Source organism: Falco peregrinus, chromosome 4 (genome assembly GCF_023634155.1).
Source record: "Falco peregrinus isolate bFalPer1 chromosome 4, bFalPer1.pri, whole genome shotgun sequence".
Lineage (NCBI taxonomy): Eukaryota > Metazoa > Chordata > Aves > Falconiformes > Falconidae > Falco > Falco peregrinus.
The window spans coordinates 30,958,849-30,982,603 of NC_073724.1; the positions used below are offsets into that span (position 1 = coordinate 30,958,849).

General features: G+C 37.1%; 1 protein-coding gene across 1 annotated transcript in view; it reads right to left on the reverse strand.

Annotated features, from left to right (window-relative positions):
* MAP3K15 (mitogen-activated protein kinase kinase kinase 15) overlaps positions 1-23,755 on the reverse strand; it is an 87,278-nt gene that overhangs the window by 39,024 nt on the left and 24,499 nt on the right. Inside the window, exons 3-6 of the mRNA XM_055802503.1 lie at positions 20,396-20,419; positions 11,838-12,031; positions 9,198-9,366; positions 7,806-7,912 (exon numbers count right to left, since the gene is read on the reverse strand). Coding sequence (XP_055658478.1) covers positions 7,806-7,912; positions 9,198-9,366; positions 11,838-12,031; positions 20,396-20,419 — 494 coding nt within the window. The remainder of the gene's footprint in view (positions 1-7,805; positions 7,913-9,197; positions 9,367-11,837; positions 12,032-20,395; positions 20,420-23,755) is intronic.

Consider the following 23,755-nt stretch of genomic DNA (forward strand, 5'->3'; position numbering starts at 1 on the left):
GAGTATTTAGGGAGATTTATCGCTATGCTTCTTCCTGTCTTCATACTCTTTCCCAGGTATATGCTATCGACCACTGTCAGAGATCACAATCTAGGCTAGAACGAGTTATGCCTTGAGCCAGTATGCCCATCTGTTTCTCTCTCCTAGCTCTCAAACATATATTTCTGTGATATATTCATATCACAGCCTCTCACCTGGAATAACACTGCCTTACAGCAAAACGCAGATTTTTGTTCTCTTTTTGATTTCATGGCTTCTCCCCTTCAAACCCATTCTCTTCTCCGAATCCTTCTCTCCACTGCAGTCATTAAAAGGAATCCTAGTTTCAAATATCCCTAAAACAAAAATCTTCCTGCTTCACAGACTAATTTTACCAGCTTTAAAGTGTTGGCATGGCTAAGGAGCCAGAACTACACTCAGTGAACCAAGCCTTTGTCCAGCAAAGTTAACAGGAACGACATGAATTTCCCAAGGACAAGAATTAGCTTGCTCTGTAAGTAACAGCTGATACAATACTTTTTTTCACCTTTTTTGTTCACATCTTCCTCTGTATGGCTTGTTTCTATTTGTCTAGCTGGAGAAGACTATATACTATAGAAAACCACATGCCAGTGAAAAGTAATTTCCTCAAGGGAATCCACCTTTATATTTCATGTTGACTTACTGATTTGATTTTCTCTTATTATTTTAAGGCCTCTAAAAACAAACAGATTTCTTAAAGAGCAATGCACAGGGGAATAAATCAAACCATAATAAACAATTTTGAAAATGTTTCCCATACATTCAAAAAAGGTAACCTGTTTTTTCCACTCTATTCCTATATGAATCTTGTTTATCTTCTGATTTCAGCCTTGAAGCAGCTATCAAGTTTACTGCACATATTACAATTTTAAAAAAACTCTGATCCCACTGTCACATTGCAGAGCAAATGTCAGTGAGACAACTTAATCTGTTAGTAAAAATAGCACTTTTCATAAAATAACTGGTCTTCATAAACAATACTGTGTTATTATCATAGCATTTTCATGTATTAAACCTTTGTTACAGTAATGATACGTAATTAATAATAAAATAAGTATTTTCAATTTTCTTGCATAAAAGAGGACGGTGCTAGTTAAGTATGCCTTAATGACTCCATCACAGATGTTCTAAACTGGTACTAACTACAAAAGACTACAACAAAAAAAGATTAAAAAAAAGTCTTAATTATTGAGGAATACAACAACTAACAAGAGTTATTACACTTGCACTTTCACTTAAAACAAGAAACTAATCTGTGACTTGAGACACATTTCACCAAAGATGTAATTTGATTGTAGAACCTTCAATATTTGGAAGAGTGAATGAGGAAAACAAAAACCTGAATTGGGCTTTGAGGCTGGAACTAAACTTAAAAGTCTGCAGTTAGCTACAACAATGAAAAAAACCAGCCTTTTTCCCCCCTCATATACACTTCAGGTGCTTCATGCAAGTCACTCATATAAAATAAGGAACCCCATAATGTGTTTTTCACTAAATCTGAGTAACTGCAGAACAGAACATTTTAAATATCCAGTGTTTTTCAATGGGAATAATTTCCTAAGGCTACTATTATTCACAATTACTAGTGATTTTCTACTTGCACCTTGTTATGCCCTTCACTTGCTAATTGCCCTTTTTATTATTGTATTGAAGTATGTTGCTTGTTAAAACACATCATGCTGAGTTAAATAATAGTGACTGCAGCTGCCCTCATCTTTAATATAAGTGAAGATAAAACTGCCTTGGAAAGAGACTGAAGTCTTCACAGCTCTGGCCTCAGGCCAGGGCTGGGTTTGGTTTTAAAGTCTACTCTGCTTTGAATAGAATTTGGCATACCCTCTGGCCTCTTTGCAAGCTTCCAGAATTGCTAACTCCAGTTCTGGTAAATAAGGTCAATTTGAAAATACTCAAACCTAAGTGTACTGAGAAAAAAAACCTGCTATGCAGCCCTAAATTAGTGAAGTAGATCCTAAGCAAGCAGCCAGCTGACTGGCACACTTAGCATTTAAATTAACTACAAATATCTGTATTTTATCTATCTGCTATATATATATACTCCAGCAACAGGAAATAAACCAATAAAGAACAAACTAGCATCCTTTTTTGCTACTCTTAATCCGATTACAAGAAAGCAAAATTCACAGAAACGGACTGCAAAACTTTCCTGTCCCACTGGCTTTGATGATGATTTGTACTGCTCATGCGACTTGCTCAATGCTTTTAGATAATTTGAGGCAATATCAAACACAGAAAAGGGCATGGTTCATTTTATTCTAAAATTATTAAATAAGAGAAGGTATCCTATAAACTTTTTTTTAAACTGTAATATCACAGTTGTTGCTTTTTATGTAAGACTTGGTGGAAAACAATTGTAGTTTTTTCAGAAGAAAACTTTAAGATCTTCTTTTACTGTTTATGGTTCCTTTTGATTCCAGATGGATCAAAAATTTAACTGTTGGTTATAATTAATCCACATGATACTTTAAAGCATTGAAATATTGTGATTTCAAACATAAAAGACAAATATATGCATATATATTAAAAACCATATTAAATCACTTTATATGCCCATCTCCCTTGAGAAGAATCTTTGGGTTTTTTAATTAAAAAAAAGGAGGGGAAGAAAAAAGGCTGTAACACTAGAGAACTAGTTTTAACACCATGCCATGCATGCAGGTAGTATTTCTACCTTCTTTTCATTAATAAAGACAGGCATTGCACTAGATATTCAGGCAAATTACTTATTGGAGGCATAGCTGCATGTGTTCAGATTCTGTGGATTCAGATCCAGATTCTGTAAGACATCAAATCCCAGGGTAAAAGCTGCCACCAAAAAAGGGTCATTGACCAGCTCCTCTATATGTGAGTCAATATAAGCACTTGACAGACCTCAGCTATAAAAGCAGTACATGAAAGAGCTCATCTGGCAAGAGCCAGGTCCTAAAGCCAGCAGTAACAACTGATGTCAATCCCATGAACTCACACAGGGAGGAGTGGACAAAAGTAACAAATATAGTGACATGCAAACTGTGGTGCAACACACAGGAACTTTAAAAGTGTAAAAGCTCAAAGTTTCAGAAAAAAACCCCAGAAATTCAAGTAAACATTACAATGTAAATTCAGGCTCCGTACACGTACTTGCCAATGTAAAGTTAAACTTTGTGATCAAGGGTGGTGGTGGGGTGGTAGCGTTTTGTTGTTGTTCTTATTTGTTTAAAGGAAGCATGACTACTGCTCATCTCATACAAGAGCTGGTTTTACTGTGAGGTTCTGCCATGGACTTGCATTTGCTATTGGTGTTGAGGCCCCTGCCTCAGGAGTTGGGATGCAGGTAGAATAGAGGCTGGGAGCTGCAGGAGAAGGGACAATCATACACCTGAGACAGGTGGAGCCCATCCCACATGACTATCTTCTAGCTTTATGCAGGTCCTTTCACCCAAAGACTTGCCACAGATATGTGCAGTCCTTATTTTATAGAAGCACTGGCTTGAGAGCCTGAAGGCTAATTAATAAAGGTTCATTCACATTTATTGTCTAAGACAATGGGATTTTTAAATATGTTTCATCATGTTTTATACTTTAAAAGACAAGTCACACTGTAGACACCTCGATTTGAGAGCCTTTAATCAGCGGACTATGGGTATCTGTGTGTTAGTTCCCCATGTGTAAATGTAAGTAAACACTGTTGTTCTGTTTCTCCATATAGTGATAAATTACTCAGGTATTGCAACAATAAACACGAGGAGACCCATAAAAACTTCATGTGTGGGGTGGAGGGCTGTGACATATAATAAATGTGTATTTACTTATCATATGGCACTGTTAAATTTTTAACAAGCAGATCAACACAAAATATTGAACTACTGACCAGTTGACCTCCAGCTATTCCAGTGCACCACACCAGACAAAGCTCTCAAAAAAATCAGACAGCCTTCAATTAAACACACATTTAAACCAGAGGAAATAAAACTGAAACCTTAATTCAGAAATGTCTCAGTTGTCAAGAATCTGGAACTATAAGAACATCCTTTCATGGCAGCTCTCATACCTCATTTTCTCCTTACACAGCGCTTGCCTCCCAGGCAAGGCATATCCATGGACTGAAGTAAACAGTCATCTACAACTCAAACACCCAGCCCTCAATTACACAGCATCTTAATTCATACCAAAGCTGTGAATATAAATCTTGAAACATTCATGTTGCACATTCAGACTGAACTCATACCTAAAGATGTGTTCCATTCTGTGCCTAAATCAAGATACAATCAAACCTAAATCTCAGCTGGGATTCCTCAACAAGGAACAACATCTTAAACCAAGCCATGTCTGATAAAAGAGAACACACTCTGCTCTGCTTGTGTGTGGAGTCAAAATTAATTAGCTGAAGACACTGGTAAAGGAACGGTGTTTTGCTCCCTAGGAGTTCTAAACAAGCAGCCAGGGTAGTGACCTATTTAGCCCAGGCTTGGAAACAAGCACAAGCCTGTCATTGCAAACATCCGTTATTAGCCTCTTATTAAACAGAAGAGACGACAAATCTGCTATGTTCTTGATAGTCTGCTCCGAAATGGAAACCAAGGAGGAAGACAGTGATCTAGGAGAGGGGCTGTGCTTAAAAACCTGGTATGTGAATCAGGGTACCAGAAATTAGCATGAAAATACTGCCTCCCTATACACAATAATTTTGAGTGCTTTAGAACATTTCTGCACAGTACTCCGCAGGCAGGCCCAGGCTTGCTTTGTGCATGATCCAAGCCAGGTCAGATGCAGGCTGGCTCTGAAGCAGAAGACATGCAGCTAGGCTGGAACAGTGGTGAGTCTAAAGTAAAACATCCCTGTCCCTTCCCTTAGCACAATTTGTGAACTTGGACCCAGAATTGCACACAACTGTGGTTCAGATTGGGCTCGTGTCCACCTGATGCAGCAGCAAAGACCTGAAGCCCCCAAAAGCAATCCTCTACCACTTGCCTGCTACATTGCTAGCTCTGCACAGCACTGGAGCACCACTGACTTTAAAATGTTAAGTGAAATTAATTGCCAACAGAACTCAGTCACAGAGTCCAAAAGGAAATAAATGAATGAGTGTCTCTGTTGATTATGACCACAGTTCTGGCACACTTTCATAATGAAATTAGGCAAACATTAACTTCTGCAGGGTCAGATATTCTTACAGCTTCTAGTTCTGTTTTGCTTATCGTGTATTTTGTTCCTAGTAGGGTCAGACTCACTGAGCAACATTAATACTGTTCTGTATGCTGGAATTAAAATAATATTAAAAGAAAACATTGTTCTGTATTTTTATAAATAGATCTTGATAGAATTCACTAAAAAAATTGTTTTTAAGAAATTGCCATGGAAGTAAGATTCCAAAAGTAACACTCTGGGGGTCATTTTGAACTAAGTGGACTTGTTCTGAAAATGTTTAAGTCTTAACATTTGACTTTTGTCCATTATTTTGTTTAAGGCAAAAACATCTGTAGAAGCCAAATTCTGCATTCTCACTGGTGGAAAATTGGCCATTTATTTCTGAGAAAAAAAAATCCATAGAAATGTTTAAATTGTTCCCAGAAGAACACAAGGAGAGCCACACTAGTTCAGGCTAGTGATCAATTTAATGAAACCTGTTGATGGGAAAAGCGAGTTCATGAGTAATTAATTTTGCCTTGTCTTACCATGATGCTATTGGCATTGCCAAAATGGAAGATTTAATGGTATAAGGTTCACATGCTGCTCAAAATACAAATAATTTGAGGACAAAGAATGCAAAAGATCTTGCCAATTTTATTATGCACATTGAAATGAAAAAGCTTTAAAACCTGATCATACCAGGATATTTCCCTAAGGACAAGGCATGACCCTTGCATTATGCTTATTGGCAGATTTAAACATCTTAGTCAAATTCCTGAAATAATAAAAAGTTGGACAAACTTCTTCTAAAAAATAGGGCTAAATCCTTTTTTGTTGAAACCACTTCTCAAGCCATCAGTATGGTATCTTAAGGAGAACTGAGTTTCAGAAGCTTTGTAAGATCATAAGGTAGAAAAAAAACATACAATTCTGTAATAACAATGATGTTCAACAACAATAACTGTACAGCCAAGAACATGGTTTATAAAAGAAATGCCAAAACACTGGCTTCTACTTTAAAATACTGCCTTAATGTGGTACAGTAACAATTTTAGACCTAAAGTACATATTTTTATTTTATTTTTAAAGTAGTCTAATGAGAAAATTTTCTCTCAGTTGATGTGATATCAGAGAAAACTGCAATTTATATAAATGCATCTCTGTCTTCAAATTTTCTGCAAGATACGATTCAGCAAAACAAGTGAACAGACTTGTAGATGGTTAATCAGCTAAGATTTAATGGTCTATGACACCAGAAGTGGAGAACCAAAACATCCAGTGTTCACTTCCAGTCTTAAAAAATTCACAAACCTACATAAGCTGAATTATATGTAGGAACCATGTTCATATATTTGGTATCAAGAGCTAAATAATTTACCCTTCTGCTTATAAAAAAAGGCTTTTTCATTTAAATTTGGGTTAAGGTTCCAAACATGGGTCTAGTTTCCTTTTTCTGTGAGAGATTTGGGCATTGTCTGGCACCTGATAAGTTCCTTCTTACAGAGATAATTCTTATTGTAATCAATCCACTTCTCAGAACTTAAAGATTTTCTTAATAAAAAAAGGCATTTTAAAAAGATTTAATTCCAACTTTCAAAAAAACATGACTATAGCTAGCTATCATAAAAGCATGGACATTAGAGTTATGTGCAGTATCAGTCACACCTATGCTGTATAGTCCATATACTCTCTATTACTTACTGCCACATCTTTCAAAGATCACTTCAAGCTAGTTGCCACTGCATCACTCAGCCCATTAAACAAACCACCAGATCCTTTCCAAAAATCACTGTTTTCTATGAACTTTCCTGTTGATATGTACTGCATTCTTTGCTCCTATGTGTATGACCTTGGATATGGTTGCATGAAAATATTTTTTTTCTTTTTAAGAGAAGACAATCTACAAAATGTTGTGAGAAGACTGTTCTTCGAGACAGAACTGATGCAGTAATACCCAATATTTTTCTGAGCAATGATTTTGCATTTACTCCTAAGTCTGATGAAACTGTCAAATGGCACCAGACTTATGACCACCTTCCATAAAACGCTACAGGAACTACTTTTCTAGTTCCTAATCCTTTTGACATATGCCATCCTGACAATGCCCAGTACTATTTTTTAGTTAGATTGCAGGTCATAATTTTTAACACCATGTGGATTGCATCTAACCAATTACTTTTCTTATTATATGTGATTTCATTTGATTTCAATGCAATCTTAATATAAATTCTTTAGAAATTAAGTAACTATTATACATAGACACTACAGAAATCTGTAGCTAACTAGAAGAGTTCAATAATATTTCTGTGCTTCCTAGTCTAGCAATGTGCCTGCAGGTCCAGAGAACCTTCCAGCCTTTCAAGGAAACTGTATCATGCATGATACGTGTATTCACGGATTAAGCAGTGCTTATTATCTATTACTTTAATAACTTACCCATAACCCAACTCTATCACACTAAACTTTTCAAGACATTCAGAATAATCAGTGACTCAGAATAAACAATCTCAGCCTGACCAAGGACCCATTGGTATCATTGGAGTCTTTCACGATTACTCAGGTGGTCTTTGGAACAGATTCACTCTCATCGGGTTGTTGACAAAATGATGGTTGTTGGAAAATAATGATTTCAAACGTTATCAACCGATCATTCTTACCGATTTAACGCAAAAGCATAATGAAATTTAATGTTGTGTTGATCAGCCAGATCGCAGGTAGGAAGCATTTCTAGTGTTTCTACCAGCTTCACCATAGCATCGTAGTCCTGGTATGAATTAAAAAAAAAAAGAAAAAATTAAAGCCAAAAGAAAATAAACTGAAAGCAGAAGAAAGCATCACTACAACGTATCATGACTGCTAGGCAGTATCTCAGGTGACTGTTCCTGGAAAAGTCAGTGACACAGACTCTGGGTAAGGAATTAAACAGGGATTTTGTCTGTCCACATCAGTACTTGCCTCTTCCTCACCTCAATGCCATGGCCCAAATCATGGAATCCCTCTGGCCAGTTTGATTGAATACACTCCCAGCACCAGGAAAAAGACGTGACAAGTCTGGCTCTTTCAGGCCTTATTAAGGACCTCTGATGAATGACACTTCATCAGATTGTCACAGACTCAAGCACAGCTCATTCTGCCATGTGTCAGCCGTTTGTGCGTTCATTTTGGCTTCTCAGGGGTAACCTGCATATACACTGCTGAAGAGGCCAGTCTACTGACACCACAAATGGCCTCACATTACTTAATTTGTTGATTCAAAACTGTTTCAAGGTGTTTTCGTTTCTCAAGGGAGAAGACCTTTCAAAAGAATGCAAATGATCACCAGGGCCAATCAAAATGAAGCTGAATAAAGTGCTGCAGGAAAATACGCATCTCAGATCAGTTGGGTAGTGCAGGATAATGTGGTCACCCACTTCTCTTATGACCCATTTACACTAATGAAATAACCAACTTAGCTCCTGATGGAAAAAAAATGTCAATGGAATTGTTGGAAGTATACTTCAAAAGGAATGTCAAACACATAAACTGTCAGATTGGAAATACAGGCTGTGTTTTAGCAAAAGCAGAACTTACTTTAAAAATAAAATCAAGAAAAAAGATGCAGCTATATTTTAAAAATAAGTTAGTGTTTGTCTGCATGACAGCTCTCAACTTAGGCACCTTTGGCCAATACAATGGTCACAAGAAATGTATTTTCTTCATTTCTAAATATATCTGACTATAGGAGCGAGAGAGGAAAGGGAGGGAAGGGAAAAGAAAACTTTTTTCTTCAGATTTTTCTTTTTTTTTTTTTTTTTTTAAGGAGGTTAAAATCAATGAAAAACAAAAGGAGGAGAACTCAGGAAGTCACCTAATTGGTGTCTCTTGTTCATAGGGAAAATAAGTAAGAGTCTAACGCCCCTTAAGTTGCCCAACAGGCAAGTCAAGCTGTTAAACAATGTAACAATTTAGTGTCAGTTTTGAATCACTGTTTAACAAACAATGAAGTACAACAAAACAAGCAAGCAAAAATCCCATGATAAAATAATCTTCCTTAGTCTTTAGGAACATACCTGAATATCTCTGTAAGAAAGAAGCAGGTTTATGACTATGTCAGAAGTCAGCACTTCAGTATTATCCATACGAAGTTTAATCCTGGCCAGCTCCTTAGCCAGTTCATCTCCTTGATACTTTTCTCTAGCTTTTCTAATATCATTTAGCAGTGTTTCTTTATAATAGGCACTAAAGAAAAAAAGATAGACATATGGGAAGAAGACTGTTAGATGCTTCCTATGAAACACGGTTATATTTCTAATAAAAAGCACGATTTCTAATAAAAAGTACCATTTTCTCAGTGAGGTGCACATCAAACATTTCCACGTTTTCATTAACTCACCATAAATATTCTACCTTACCCCATCTCAGACTGTGGGGATAGGTATCAATGTGTTTATAACCAGGACTGTGAAGTAATTTTATCACCACAGTAAAACTGGGGCATTTGTTTGCCCCATTACTGACCACAACAGATGTGGTACTTGGTAACCTAAAGGCAGCTGGAATAATTGGGATAATAAAGTGTCACAGAGATGAAAGACCAATGTGATGTAAAGAGGAGGTACATGACTTTATCATGAATGGAAGAGGCTTTCAAACAAAGAAAGTAAAACAAAAATAAGCCACCAAAAGCTGATTTAATTGCAATCTGTTTGATGAACAAAATATAGAATGTAGGTAGGATCTATGTAAAAGCCCCCAGTAAGTGCACCTTATTTATGCTAACGTCAGTGCACAACACAATACTGGAGCTTTTGTAGAATAATAATAATAAAAAAATCATATATAAGTTATCAATATGACAGTTATAAACAACCTGGACAGGCTACTTAGGGGTAACTTTTATCTGGAGCAGCTTATGGAATCTCTAGTTTGGAAGTTAGCAGATGTCAGCGGACAGATACTCAAGCGCATACAACGCATTTTTGTTTACAAATGAGTACTGCAAAGTATTCAACTTTGCTTAGCATAAGCCCTACACATGGCAAACAAAACTAAAGCTCTCTGTCCCATATACATTATATCTTACATATAACATGTAAGATATGCTTATAATACAAAGCAGCAAGGTCACAGTAAGCATTATTTGAAAGCTTTTAGTAGTTGTTTTACTGTCAGCAGAGGTTGGGCCTATTTCACCATAGATTTCCAACCTCAGGTTTCTATCCAGCATTGCCTTCTACCAGCCTAATCACAGTTAGTTCTTCTTGTGCTAACCAAATGAAATGGGGAGAATGGGGTAATGTTTTTCAAAGCATCCAAATGATTTAGGAATAGGAATCTCACTTTCAAGAATTATGCAACACTTAACCTCTTCGAACTTATTCAAACTTTTGGCAGGAATGAGGGATCATCTAGCTATATCTTCCTCTTCACTGGGATTTACCACAACAATGTCTAAGTCTGCAGCTGTACAAACACCTCTTTCAGGCACTTCAGCCTGAAAATGAGAAAAAGAAGAGGCTTTACTATAGGACTTCACAACACAATTATCAAACCAAAATCATCCACAACCCTGGTCATAAACATCAGAGATGAAGTATACAGGTAGCTTTGGTCAGCTGGTGCCCAGAGCACCATTTCACAATGACACAAACACTAAGTGGTACCAAAATTTACTACTAACAGGACCAACTGTGCTACTAGTTTCATGAGTCTGCACTACTAAGTACAGCTCTCCTATATGCTGACCAACTCTACCGAGTATGCTGACCAACTCTATTGAGTTTCTGCCTCTCCTCTTGTCCTTTCCTCAAAGTGGGCTGGTGTCACCTGCATGTAGCCTCCCCTCTAGCACTGTTTTGGAGAAGCGGGAGGCAGCCTGTGCTTCTTCAGGCCAGCAATATTCCAGCCACTGCCCAGCAAGGTGCCAGAGAATAGCAGGCCTACCATGGATGGAGGTGTAAAGGACAAGGTGTGTGCGGAGAGGGTCATCTCTGTGATCCTAAGAGTGGGACCAGGTGAGAAAAAGAGTTTTTTAGATGGCAATGGGGAAAGAGAAAGATATCAGAAGGCACTCAGTCCTACCTCACACTTCAGAATGCTAGGAAAAAGAAAACCTAGAAGCTCAGTCTCTTCCAGTGTTTTTCCAGAAATACAAACAAAACCAGACTAGCTGCAGGGTATAGGGTGAGCAATCAAGAAAGAGACACTTCCATCTTCAGCCCCAATCCTCAAAACTCCAACAGTCGCTTGCAGAAGTAGGTGAACAGTATCATGTTTATTCGGCGATGTCAGAAGGCTAATGTTAAAAACCAAACCAAAACAAAAAACAAACCATGGAAGTTACATTTGATTACCCATTACTGCAATACGTATATATACACTTACTTGGTGACAGTCTTTGGCTTTGAGCTCTATGAAGAGGCTGTGATCTCATCTCCTATTACAAACTGATGCACTGTAATTTATCCTTAAGCACTTTACCTTACCCATGGACCAACTTTGCTTACTTCAATCAATTTCTAGCATAACATGGTTAGTTAACTGCAACAGTTGCAGGACATCACTGCAGGAACCAGTAAAGTTAGCAGCTTCTTTTAGCACTATATAAAGCGCAGTGAAAAAATAAATGCTATTAGAGATTCTGCATCTTTTTTCATAACATTAAAAAGAGACTATCAAAGATTCTGGGGGTGTATGTGTTGTAAAATTACCATGATGTAACATGAACATCCTTGAGAAGGCTGATAAACTTGTCCACCAGTGGGACACAAAGTGGCCCCAGGATATTGTCCCAGTTGGGTTGTATGTACTCAGAAGCTCTTCGTTGGGCATCACTTTCACAGCAAAAGTAGTCAGCACAAGGTGTGACAATATATGGAATAAAATAATAATTGCCACTGGAAGCCTAAAAGAAAAACAGGCACAGTTTAGAAAATAAATTAAAGTGAAAACATGCTTGTATATACGCAGAATCTTTTACTGTCAGACAAAACAGCTAGATTAGGACTGGTGCACTCTGAAGCTTTAGCACAGTGCAAGCATTAAACTCAAGGAATTTTCCATGGAAGAGTTACAATATTAGCAAGGGTGATGAATAAGGGTCCAGCTCTGTTAAGCAGCAATACAACAAAACTGTTCAGTTTTTTAATGTGATGCACAGACCCCAATAGGGTCTGACAGTTACAAGCTAACCTTCTGCTCCCAGATTTGTGGGGTCAGAGATACACTTGCATCCTCTCAGCTCACTCTGCTAGGAAGGATATGATGCATAGCTCCCCACAAAGAGAGAGAGAGAGAGAGAAACAGAGGCATTGGAAAGACTAAACATTAGAGATGTTTAATCCACAGGAGTCTACGAAACATTTGCTGCATGCTGCCATCAGACACCAAACCAACCAACCAACCAACCAAACTTTGACATGTTTTGTAATATATTTAAGACTTCTAACACAACATTCTAGAAGTAAACCCCAAAAATTCTTAATATGGCACATTAAAAAAAAAGTAAACATGATCAAGGTGCTGAAAGCGGAGAGGAAACTGGAAATGCCCTTCAAAGCACAAGACCAGCAACTTCAGTCTCCAACTCCTGAGCAAGTCCCCCAAAACCAGAAACTGCAAAACCACAGCTACTAGAAGTACCAGTACCCCATCTGGAGCTACAGATTAGAGTAATTCTCTGTTGTTAAAAAAACAAAAGTAAACTGCATTCCAGAGTAACTAGATAGGAACACTGACACATGAAGATGTGTCAGTATGACACATCTAACACAATCAACTACCAATAAATACCCTTCAACTGCCACCTTGGGGATATCAAGGCATCAAACATGTACAGCAAAATCATACCTTTAATTTTTTCGTATCATCTAAGCCTGCAGTAAAGCTGTAGCCATTTAAAGAGACCTTAAACAATTGGAGAACACTGAGATGATGGGAAGAATGGATATGAAGATGGCATATTTTTATATGCATTAATAAAACAGACAAGAGAAATAAGAAATAAACTGTTCATAGAAAGTTAATGTAGGGCATGTAGTTACTAAAAATAGAGATGGAAAAAAACCTGTATCAGTACATTCTGTTGCTGAACTGAGTCTGTAAGGATTTAGAATTTTAAATTATTTCTAATAGATAAAGATCAAGCCACATTCTTTCCTCATAAACCCTATAGTACAGTGTCTCTGTTGTAACAATATAATTATCTGTTGCAGTGTTATCTTTACTTCCTACTAAAAAAGTTGGAAAAATTGCAACCCAAACCACCAGTATGTTAAAACAATTTAGTCTCAGGTTTATTCAAATAAACACTCAGTTCAGTGCAATACAAAAGCTGCTTGTATATAAACTTTATTCCTAAACCTGTTCTTGCAATGGCAAGAAAAAATCCAATTTGAAAGTATGATGTATCTTGTCACACAAAAAGAACTGCAATTATCTACTGAAAAAGCAATTTTCGGAAAAAAAACGAAATGACATGTGAAACATTGTATTAATCTTATTCAGCCACCATCTCATCTATTTGACTTTGATTTCTCACCTCTTTTTGGATACTGAAATGTATGCAATTAAAAACATATTTTTATCAATAACATATACATTTTTGTGTGCTGAAGCCAGGAACCTCATATATATTTGAGCACATCACCTTGTCTGAAAAGCAACCAGCTCCAATTTTCCGGTTTCTTCTGTCCAATATTTGCATATAATAAATTATAAAGCCCCTTCACACATGGTGTGTGGCCTTTCTAATAGAGCCTTTCTTATCTTCACTATGTAAAATATGAGTTCTGTCCATCTACTTTTCTTATGCTATCAAGAGTTAAAGATAGCTAAAAATATAATCTTTGCCTCTTCTGATTGTCTACTGAAGGATGCTGGACTCTGACACCAAAAGCAAATCGTGAAAATTACTGTCCTGTTATACACCAACTGTTGCTTTTTAAAATAATGAATAAATGGCACAGGTATGTATGAAATAACATACGGTAATTCTAGCTGCAAATATATACAATCTATAACTTATGACTTAATTGTAATAGAATTATAACTTCATAGCTTATAGACTGCATGCTGAGTTGCTTTATATCAGGATTAGTAGTTAAGCCATTTTTATTGTCTTATTTTGAGAAATTTTTAGGTTACAATTACAAAAAACAAGTAGACTGGAGAAAAAAAAAAGTCCTCAGTAACTCATCTTTCAGTAAATAATATATACCCATTATGCTAGCAACGAAACTTATTATATTCAATCACAACTTTAAAATTTATCACAGAAAGAACCAAAACCCTGCCCCCCTACCCACTCCAGGAAATACTGCAAGTAAGTTGAGAAAGGGACTTTCCTCAAGGGAGCATGGCTAAAGGAATTACTAAGTACAGAGCCATGCCTTTGCTGAAGGGCTGCCAGGTTAGGACCACTTTGGCCATTTTTAGGCTCTAGGCAAAACAGGTGAGATGTAGAGTGTTTTTTGTCTTAAAATACTCCTTTAAACATTTTGCTAATGCTGTTAAAAGTAAACTTTTGACCATAATAATGTAAAGGGGTTTTTGAATTGTACTGCTGCTACAGTTATTTTGGTGCAACTCTCACTTGGTAGCAGAGACACTACATTAGAATTAAAGGGTGGTTTTGGTTTTTTTTTTTTCAGATAAATAATGTCGAGTAAAATCTCTGCATTTTCAGAGAGGGAATTATGCCCACAGCTAATAGCACAATTATTTCACTTGAGCCATGCAGGCCATTTTGCCACTTATTCATGCATCAAGAGTATGAGGAGTGCTTACCCTAACTTACAAAGCAGTTGGAAGGAAAAGATGTAAGATAACAGAAAATGAACTGCATTCACTCAAAGAGGTCACAAACTTCTGAGTGTTCAGGGAGTTTAATCCACTACTGTCTTAAGAATTAAGGTTTTCACAGAAGTTTTCTGTGACATCAAATTCCTACCCATCTTCTGATACATGTGTCTAAGATGATATAAACTTAAAAAAATACTCTGTATATTCAAATTTAGAACAGAAAATACAGTTATGTAAAGACTGAGAAGAGAGATTATGACAAACCAAACATTCTAAATGTTTGAGATTTATCTTGCAAGGAACAAGTACTCCAACATTACAATCTCTTTGAAGGAAAGACCCTGCCAAGCACGGTCCTTAAAGTATCCTTATAAATTTTTAAATGCCTAGAAACACATTAATAAGATGGCATATCTATTCAACAGAAAACAGATTTAAAGTGATACATCCTTTGCCTATCAGATTACAGATAATCAGTATTCAGGAGGTACTTGAACCAAAAGAAAAGGTTTGTGGTTGGCAACCTATTCCAAATTGAAATAAAACAACGAAGGGGAAAACACCACCAAAAACCAGCATAAGAATCAAAAAGACAGACATGACACATGAATAGAGATATGATTAAAGAAAGAAACAAGAGAAAATGAATATAGGTATTTATAGCAAGTCCATATTTACAAGGCCAAAAAAAAGTGCAATACTTTGCCACCCAGAATGTAAAATTTCTCTGTCTACATGACTTAGTTGTCTATAGATCTCTTGTGTCATCATTAAGGTGCTTTCAAGTCTTAGTTATATGAACCTGTCGGACTCATTGTCTGATTAGTTAACTATAATCCAACCACTACAAGTATGTATCCCTTGAGATAGTAACATTTCCATAAAAACTAACTTACAGAAATTAATTTTAAAAGCCTTAGTTTTCATTATGTCAATATTAACAGTGTCCTAATTTATGATTGGAAACATTAGAGGTAATATTTACTGGGTTACCCATTGCCTTTGTACTGTTCTTCTCCCCAAAAGAAAAATGATTGTCTGTATGTAAAATGTTCTTACTCCTCTTTCATTCTGTGCCCTTTTGCAAACCCTTTTAATACTTCTGCTGCCTCAGGCTTTTTTAGAAATATATATTAAATGACCATATAATACAAACTGTTATATATTGTAAAAGTAGTCAGAAAATAAAAAATAGAAAGTTATTCTGCAATACTGCTTCTTCAGATTATTAAATTCATATAATATAATTGTACTTTGGAGTCTTGGCTCTCATTTCAGTCCATTGGGGCTACTAAATTGGAGATTATGAGTCCAAATGCCAAAATCTTTCTCTTTTGTTTTCTTAAAAGTTCATTGCCTTGAAACAGCAGATAGAGTCTAATTTATACAGCTACTGAAACTCTGAAGAGACTTTCTGCCAATTACAATAAAAATTGATTTTTCAACATAAAAATTCCTTGTGGCAAGGATAAATTGCAGTCCTGTTCCCTTTAGATCAAGAAGAGTTTTTGCTAATGACTCCTCCATGGCCCAAACATTATTCTCTGCTTACTCTAAGAGCTACTACAGGATTTAATGAAAAAAAACCCAAAAACCCACAACAAAAAACCAAAACCACACCAACACCCCCCCCCAAAAAAACCAAAAAAAAAAACCCCACCACATTTAAATACCTGAAAATACTACATCAGGCCCACAGGCCTAAATATACTGTAATAAACCTTTTCACTTAATAACCAGCTTAATTTTTTTTAAATATCTTCCCTGAAAGCAATTAACAGGATTATTCAAATTTCTTCAGGCATACCATCAATTAAAGAAAATTTAACTTTTAAGTCTTTCTCCTTATACTCTGTACTTGCCTTAATAGTTTTTCCAGAGTGGGAAGTTTTAGTTAGTATTTTCAATGCCACATTCAAACAAGCTGAAAGGATCCAAGTATGTATCTCAAACCATGCGTAACCAATGCCAGATCTATTGCCAGAAGGACCGTATATTTTCCTTCCTGACTCCAGCGGTTTTTAAAAAGCCCCTTGTGCACTCTTTTCTTCACTCAATCTTCGACTTTTTTTATGCAACATTCCTTAATTTTCTGTAAAGGGAGAGGAAATTTCGCTATTGGGAAAAATTATCAAGGATAGCAACAAAATATTGCACCAAAACAGAACAACTTTCCCATGGATTTTGTCTGTTACATTGGTTTGGGGGCATATTTTTTTTAAAGCAATTTTTTCTTTAGAAATTCCTTGAAGCTTCATTTCTCTTGTAAACCAATGCTTATCTGACATCTAAGGAAACTGCAAAGCACAAGCCCATTTTCCATAGATAAATTTATTTTCCTGTACCCTATAGTCCAGTAGCATCCCCTGTACCCTCAAATCTTAATTTTTCTATGACACAGTAAACAAACTGTTCTGCAAGACTGCACATTTGCAATTTATTTTATCAAAAATAATTTTGACAGCAACTAGAAAGCTGTGCATACATCCTCAGTAAAATTAGCAGAAAATAGTCCTCAAAGCTCAGAGCAGCTCTATAGAAGGAAACCTAACTGATGGGACACAGAATCTTGACCTTGAATTTTATGCCAGGGCAATTCTTTCTTGGGAACTGAACTCTCACAGCCAATAATTCTTTCCTTTTGTATCCAGGTATGCAATAAATTATCAATACAGAATTTTAATTGCTTGTTTGTGGGAGTCAAGTAGAACTGAACCACATTCCCCATCTTATCTCTGAAAACTGCATTCCTGAATGGCAGAAGAAAGGAGGGAAATTCTACCTTACACTTTTTCTCAGACAGTAAATTATTAAATCTCTCAGACTCACATCACCACAGCATGCTGCTGTATAATTCTTGCTGTTAGATCAGCTGTAATCAGGCCAAATCTCAAATGAATTCCTGGCCTTTTTTCTATGCATTTTCTTCAGCTATAAAGTCCAGTTTCCTTGCTCTTGCCTCCTCCTTGATGCTGAATTAGAATAACATTTTCTTTACAAGGAAAACATCCATTTTCTTCAAGGTTTACTTGTAATATATGGAAGAAAATCACCCCAGACAATACACTAGACATTCATCTTCTCTGCATCTTTAACATGGCTCCACATCTGTTCCATGCTACAATTTTTTTGCACTTCTGTACAAGACTTGAGATTTGCAGGATAAATAGCAAAGGTGAGGGCAAGGAAACCTTAGAGAAATCTCCAAGCTACAGCAGCCAGCCCAGAAAGTTTTGTTTGTGCTGCTGGAAAACTGGTGTGCAGTGCCTGGTAGCAATCTCTGCTGCCCCCCTTCCCTTATACGCAGTGCAGATGCATGGACATAGAGCTTATAAGGCACAGAGAGGACTTCTCTTCATAAAACCAGCCATGGTACTCTTGTGGCTGCCTCTGGGTTGGAGGAAGGCTTAGCAGATCAAGTACCTATCTTCTTTCCAACACGTCTCCAGACCCTAATGAAGAGTGTATTTAGGCTCTTTCTGCTGTTCCACAGCTATGTGAGAGGCATACCCACACTTTTGAATCAGGAAAAGTGAAAGGAAAACACAAAACCCTAGTAAACATGTATTAACTATTCAGCATTTAAACTGAAATGGTTATGAAGCTATGTACTTGATTGGACACAGTAATTCGCACCAGTTCTGTACCTACTTAACTAGTACAGCGACCCTCATTAGCAATTAACTTAAAAGAAAACATTGCCCCTGTGATTGTAGAATATTTAACCAGCAATGAAGCAGGGGCACCAGAGTGGGGCAGGGGCAAACTACAAGCCTCTCATGATCTGAAAGGAGGGGGGGGGGGGCAGAATTGTCTATTTGAAGTCAACTTCAACTTATAAAACCAAAGTTTTAACATATTAACTATTCAGCTTGCTCATTAGTTTGTTGTAAATTCTGATTTTAAAAACCCAACTGATAGAAGAATGCAATATGGGAGCACATTTATCTAATTAAAGCAGCTACAAACAACTTCAAATAGCACAGAAGGGTCTAAGAATCCATACCTGGTATTTCAAGTCTTTTATTTTTTCCTCACTGTATTTTATTCACAATTCAGTATTCTTTAAGCACTTGAAGAGAGTGGATTAGGCAGGCAATCCCTCCTTTTTATAGGAGGGATCAGGATCCTAGTTTCAGAATCCTTCCCCACCCCTTTTGCTAGCCACATGGTGTTTACAGGTCTAATACCAGGCCCTGCTGTGGAAACCATGTCACCAGATCCATCTTTTCTTCTCTTCCTTGTCAAGGTCAATACCTCCCTCTGTGGGAGAAAGTCTGCTAGAAGAAAAGATTGCAGGCTGCTAATCTGATCATGCTAGGCTGAACCTCCATCCTCCTTGCTTTTACTCCATTTCTGGAATTGCCACCAAATGGCTCAGTCACAATTGTCCCTCTTGCTCTGGAGGGGGAAAAACATGCTTGTGACATTTTGATCATCCACCAGTTGGACAGTAGCATTCGCAAGCAAACCTGCCTCATTCTGAGGTCCCCCCTCACAGACCTACAGACCACTAAAAGTACTTCACACCCCACAGGTGAAACTAGTTCAAAAATCACAAGACACAGAGGAAAAGGACCTGGATTTACTCTTGTGCTCAACATGATCTATCTTTAGCCTATATGCACCACTGTGGCCAAGTATAAACAGCAGCTCAAAATAAACAGCTGTGACTAATGCGTTATTTCTTCTAGTTCTCTTTAGCAAAGTCTAAGAATATTATTTTAGTGCTGCTCAATATTATTTAGAAGAAAATAAAAGTATATGGTGAACACTGGGAAACAGAAAGAATAAATGAAAGTTTAAGATTTTTGCAAATTCAACAGTCATCAGAATTACAGTGTAAATTTCTTAATGAAAATAACTACTGACATGATGTGAAGTATGACAAAATATATAACTACAACATCGTGGCATATTGCAATAAGCCTAGAATAACCACTAAATTTTACCTTAGTTCAGGCTTACTTACTTGGTTGGTTTTACTTGCATTAAGGGTAAGAATGTTTTTACTTTGGGAAATAAGTTCTTGCATTCTAAGCAAAACTGGTGAATTTCTGAGGAAGAGGATGGGTATATAGTAGCTAAAGCGTTTGAGATACAAAAGTAAGTCCTGTTAAGGCATCACACACACATATGCATTTGCACAACTGGGTGAAAGAGGGAGAAAGAGACTGAATTTCTGCGTTTCTATTTTGATCTATCAACCTACATACATATCTACTGGCACTAGAAAGTTTTCTAGAACTTAAAAAGGAACTCCTAAAGAAAAGTATTTTTTTTTAATCTAGCTTTACTTTGGAAAGGAAGTCAACAATATTTCCACTAGTTTGAATTGTATATGGGTAAAACAGAGTTCCTTCAATCACACAGAGCATATATATGTTTGGCAGCTTTGTTGTTAGAATTACTTCAAGTGTAGTATCCTCATTTTGTGTTTTAAAATGAATGTGGATTTAATACTTACTGTGTTTTTCTGAGATGCCATATCCTGGAGGGAGGGCGGGAGGGAAGGGGAGAATAAAAATGTTTATTCATTTTTACTAGGAAATATTATTTCCAATAAAAATATCATACATATATATACACACACACATATATAGACACAGATATGTTCCAAGTAAAGGGACAGAACAGCATCAAGAAAAGTCTTAGTAGTTCATGTTAAGAAAAAATTAACAAATCAGAGAAGAAATCTATTTAAAGTGCTCAGAAGATGAAGCAAGTTGTACTTGCCAGTAATTGGAGCTGGCACTCCACATACCCAGTCACACTCTGGACATTTGTTAAACAAAAGCATTCAAAGCTGAAGATTTTTTTTTTCTCTGAAAGAGTATCCTTGAGTCGCCTAGGTCCCTTTCCTACCTGGATGGGCACAGAACAACACACTCCTCCTACACCATAATTCTCCCCTCAAAATCTAACGAGAGATATAGAAACTCTGAGGCAGGTGATATGCCCATTAGTTTATAAACCAGACCTCAAAGATTTCCAGTTGCTGGTAAGTAACTTCCTCCTCCTCCTAGTGATGGCTTACATGTCCAATGAACACTGCTTGGTGAAACGAAAAAGATTTCCAGGTAAGCCATGCTACAAATGTTAGACACAGAGTTGTTTCTAAGCCAGGTTACTGGTATAATTTAATTGTGCTCTGGCAACCTAAGATGATTCTACATGAGCAACTTCATATCTGACAACCACTGCACAGAAATTATTGTCCTCATGCTCTCTTTTCCTTAACAACAGACAAAATATCAGGGGCCATCTAAGAGATTTAGTTCTGCAGATATGACCCTCTTGTAATCTGGATTACATGTTCTTTCATATGCTTGGAATTAGGGTGGTTTGGAAAAAACATTGGTGGAACCAAAGAGACAACTCCTGGGAGAATTTCAGGATGGGTCCTAAGAGATAAGCTATATAAAGTCAGGCTGCCTGAACTTCACAGATCTTCCAGCAGAAGTAATAATAGCCATGAATACTGCCTTTATAACACTTAGGCTAACCACCCTTAAAAGCAACGCACAGCAACTGAGATCCAAGTAATGAATTCCTGAGGGAAAGGGAGAAAAACCTGAACAGATTAGTCATAAACCTGAGAATAAAGAAACACCAGCAAATGCTTAAAAATACATATTAAGGTACTAAAACCTACCTAAACAGAATTACTGATTAACTTAAACTCCTTCAGCCCTACCAAATACCCCAGAACAAAAGTGATGGAAGGGTTAGACATCTGAAATACCACAGAGCTGAAGAATTAGTATGTCTACCTGGCTAAGCCAGCATATCCAGAAAAGCTTTACCTACTGCAGGAAAAGATCTTTCTCAGCAGGGAGAATCACTTTTCTAAGAGCTACCCAGCACCTATTCCATGAAATGTTTTATGAAAGACCCCAAGAACAATCCCTGTCTACCTTCTGATGTATACCTAAGAAAGGTGTATTAGCATATATGATGGTATCCAACACTGAACTGGGGCTCAATTGCAGAAGAAGTATCAAGGACATCAGAGTAGGACTGAACAATCTCCCAGCACCCTGCTTAAACTACTCTAGCACTTGCTTCAGAGCATCTCTTCTACTTGATTCCAGCAACTTAAATCAAGCCTTCTGATTCCAAACAAGATATACTAGGGGTCTACACAGACCAAGGAGGTTGTGCAAACAACTGGGAGATGAGGACTAAATCAGCGACACTGACAGAGTTTCTAGCAGAAGAGACATGAAGGCAGAAAATAGCTTTTCCAGCCTTAAGTGACACAGACACGCCCCAATGTTCCCAAGTCCCCAGATTTGTCCTTGAGCTTTACATCCTTAGCAAAAAAAGCGCCAGAACTGACAGTGCAAAGATTTGCCAGTTCTGAAAACAATCCATCTGAAGATCCAACCCATGGATGGATGTAAGCCTGGAGGTCATTCAGCACTCCAGTTAGGGAGCAGGTGCTTGCACATGTGCTTGGCATAAAGTACAGAAATCAAAGCCATCCGCTGAGGTCCTCACTGGGCAGAGACAAATAGAAGATGACTAGTCTGTGCTTCCCAAATTCAGGCACATCCTTGGGAGAACGAAGTTGATCAGAATATCCGAGTGACAGCATAAAAGAAAGGTAAAATTGTGTTAATGAAAAATAAAAATAAAAGATCTCTTTGCTGTCAGGTGTATTACCAGTGCAGGATGAAAAGCTGTATGCCTGCCCACCCAGATTAGTTGGAGGAATGGAAGGCATGCAAGTATGCCTTAGCGCATATCCATATGGATAACCTCTTTGAGCAAAGAGCGTGAGAGGCTTTTGCCTGTGTAAGACTGAATTCATGTGATGCTAGGTCACGCAGAATGTGAATGTGTATGTGGATCACCACCTGAAGAAAGGAAGTATGGGGTACTAGACACAGAGTAAAATCAATGACATTGAGAGCAGGAAAGAAAAGCTGTGACAGAACAAAGCTTTTCTGGGAAAAGAGAGGGAGACTCATACAAAATTAAGATTAAACTTAATATTCTTATAGGATCAAGAGAGACTGGAGAATTCCAAAAAGGATTTTTGGACATTGGTGCGTGAAAAATATAAAGTAGTAAGAGACAGTAACTCAAAATAAGGAAAAAAACACAAAGCTTGAACAATGTTGCTCTCAGTGAAGGCAGCAAGAAAATGGATCATATTAAAAGCAGCAGTAGGTGATGATACAAAGCATAAAAGTGTAAATGCCATCTAAAACAAAGAGAACCTGCACTAAGAAAAAAAGAACCATCCACAATATACGACTTGCATCCAGAACAGCATTTCAGGACTTAACATGTATAGCATGTATTATCCTATTATAAAAATGAACAACAGGGCTATAAAAAGATTTGGTGAGGATCTTCCCCCACCCCCCCCTCTTAAAACAGCAATAAAAAGGAAACTCCTGTAGTCTCAGCTGCTCAGCACTTAGGAGATACAAACTTCATCTGACAGAAGTGCTTCAATAGTAGGAGTAAGCTGCAATACAGCCCTTGTTCAAGGGTTGTTATTATACAGGCCATAGCATTTTTTAACATGTATGCTATTTAAATGAGAAAGAAAGGAAAAAAAAATATCAGACCTGCATTCTCATTCCAAGTCTAACCATCTGAAGCAAAATCAGTACCATACTATGGATCTTTTCTTATAAACAAGCTTTTATACTATTCTAACCATACTGGTTTTGCTAGCAGCTGTTTTTCTTAGAATGATTTTGTTATGTAGCAATCAGGAAATCACATTCAATGGAAGTTTCAGAAAAACACAAACATTTGCAGGATCAGGTTTTTACAAATATTTCTGAAATGAAGCGCAGTTTGAAGT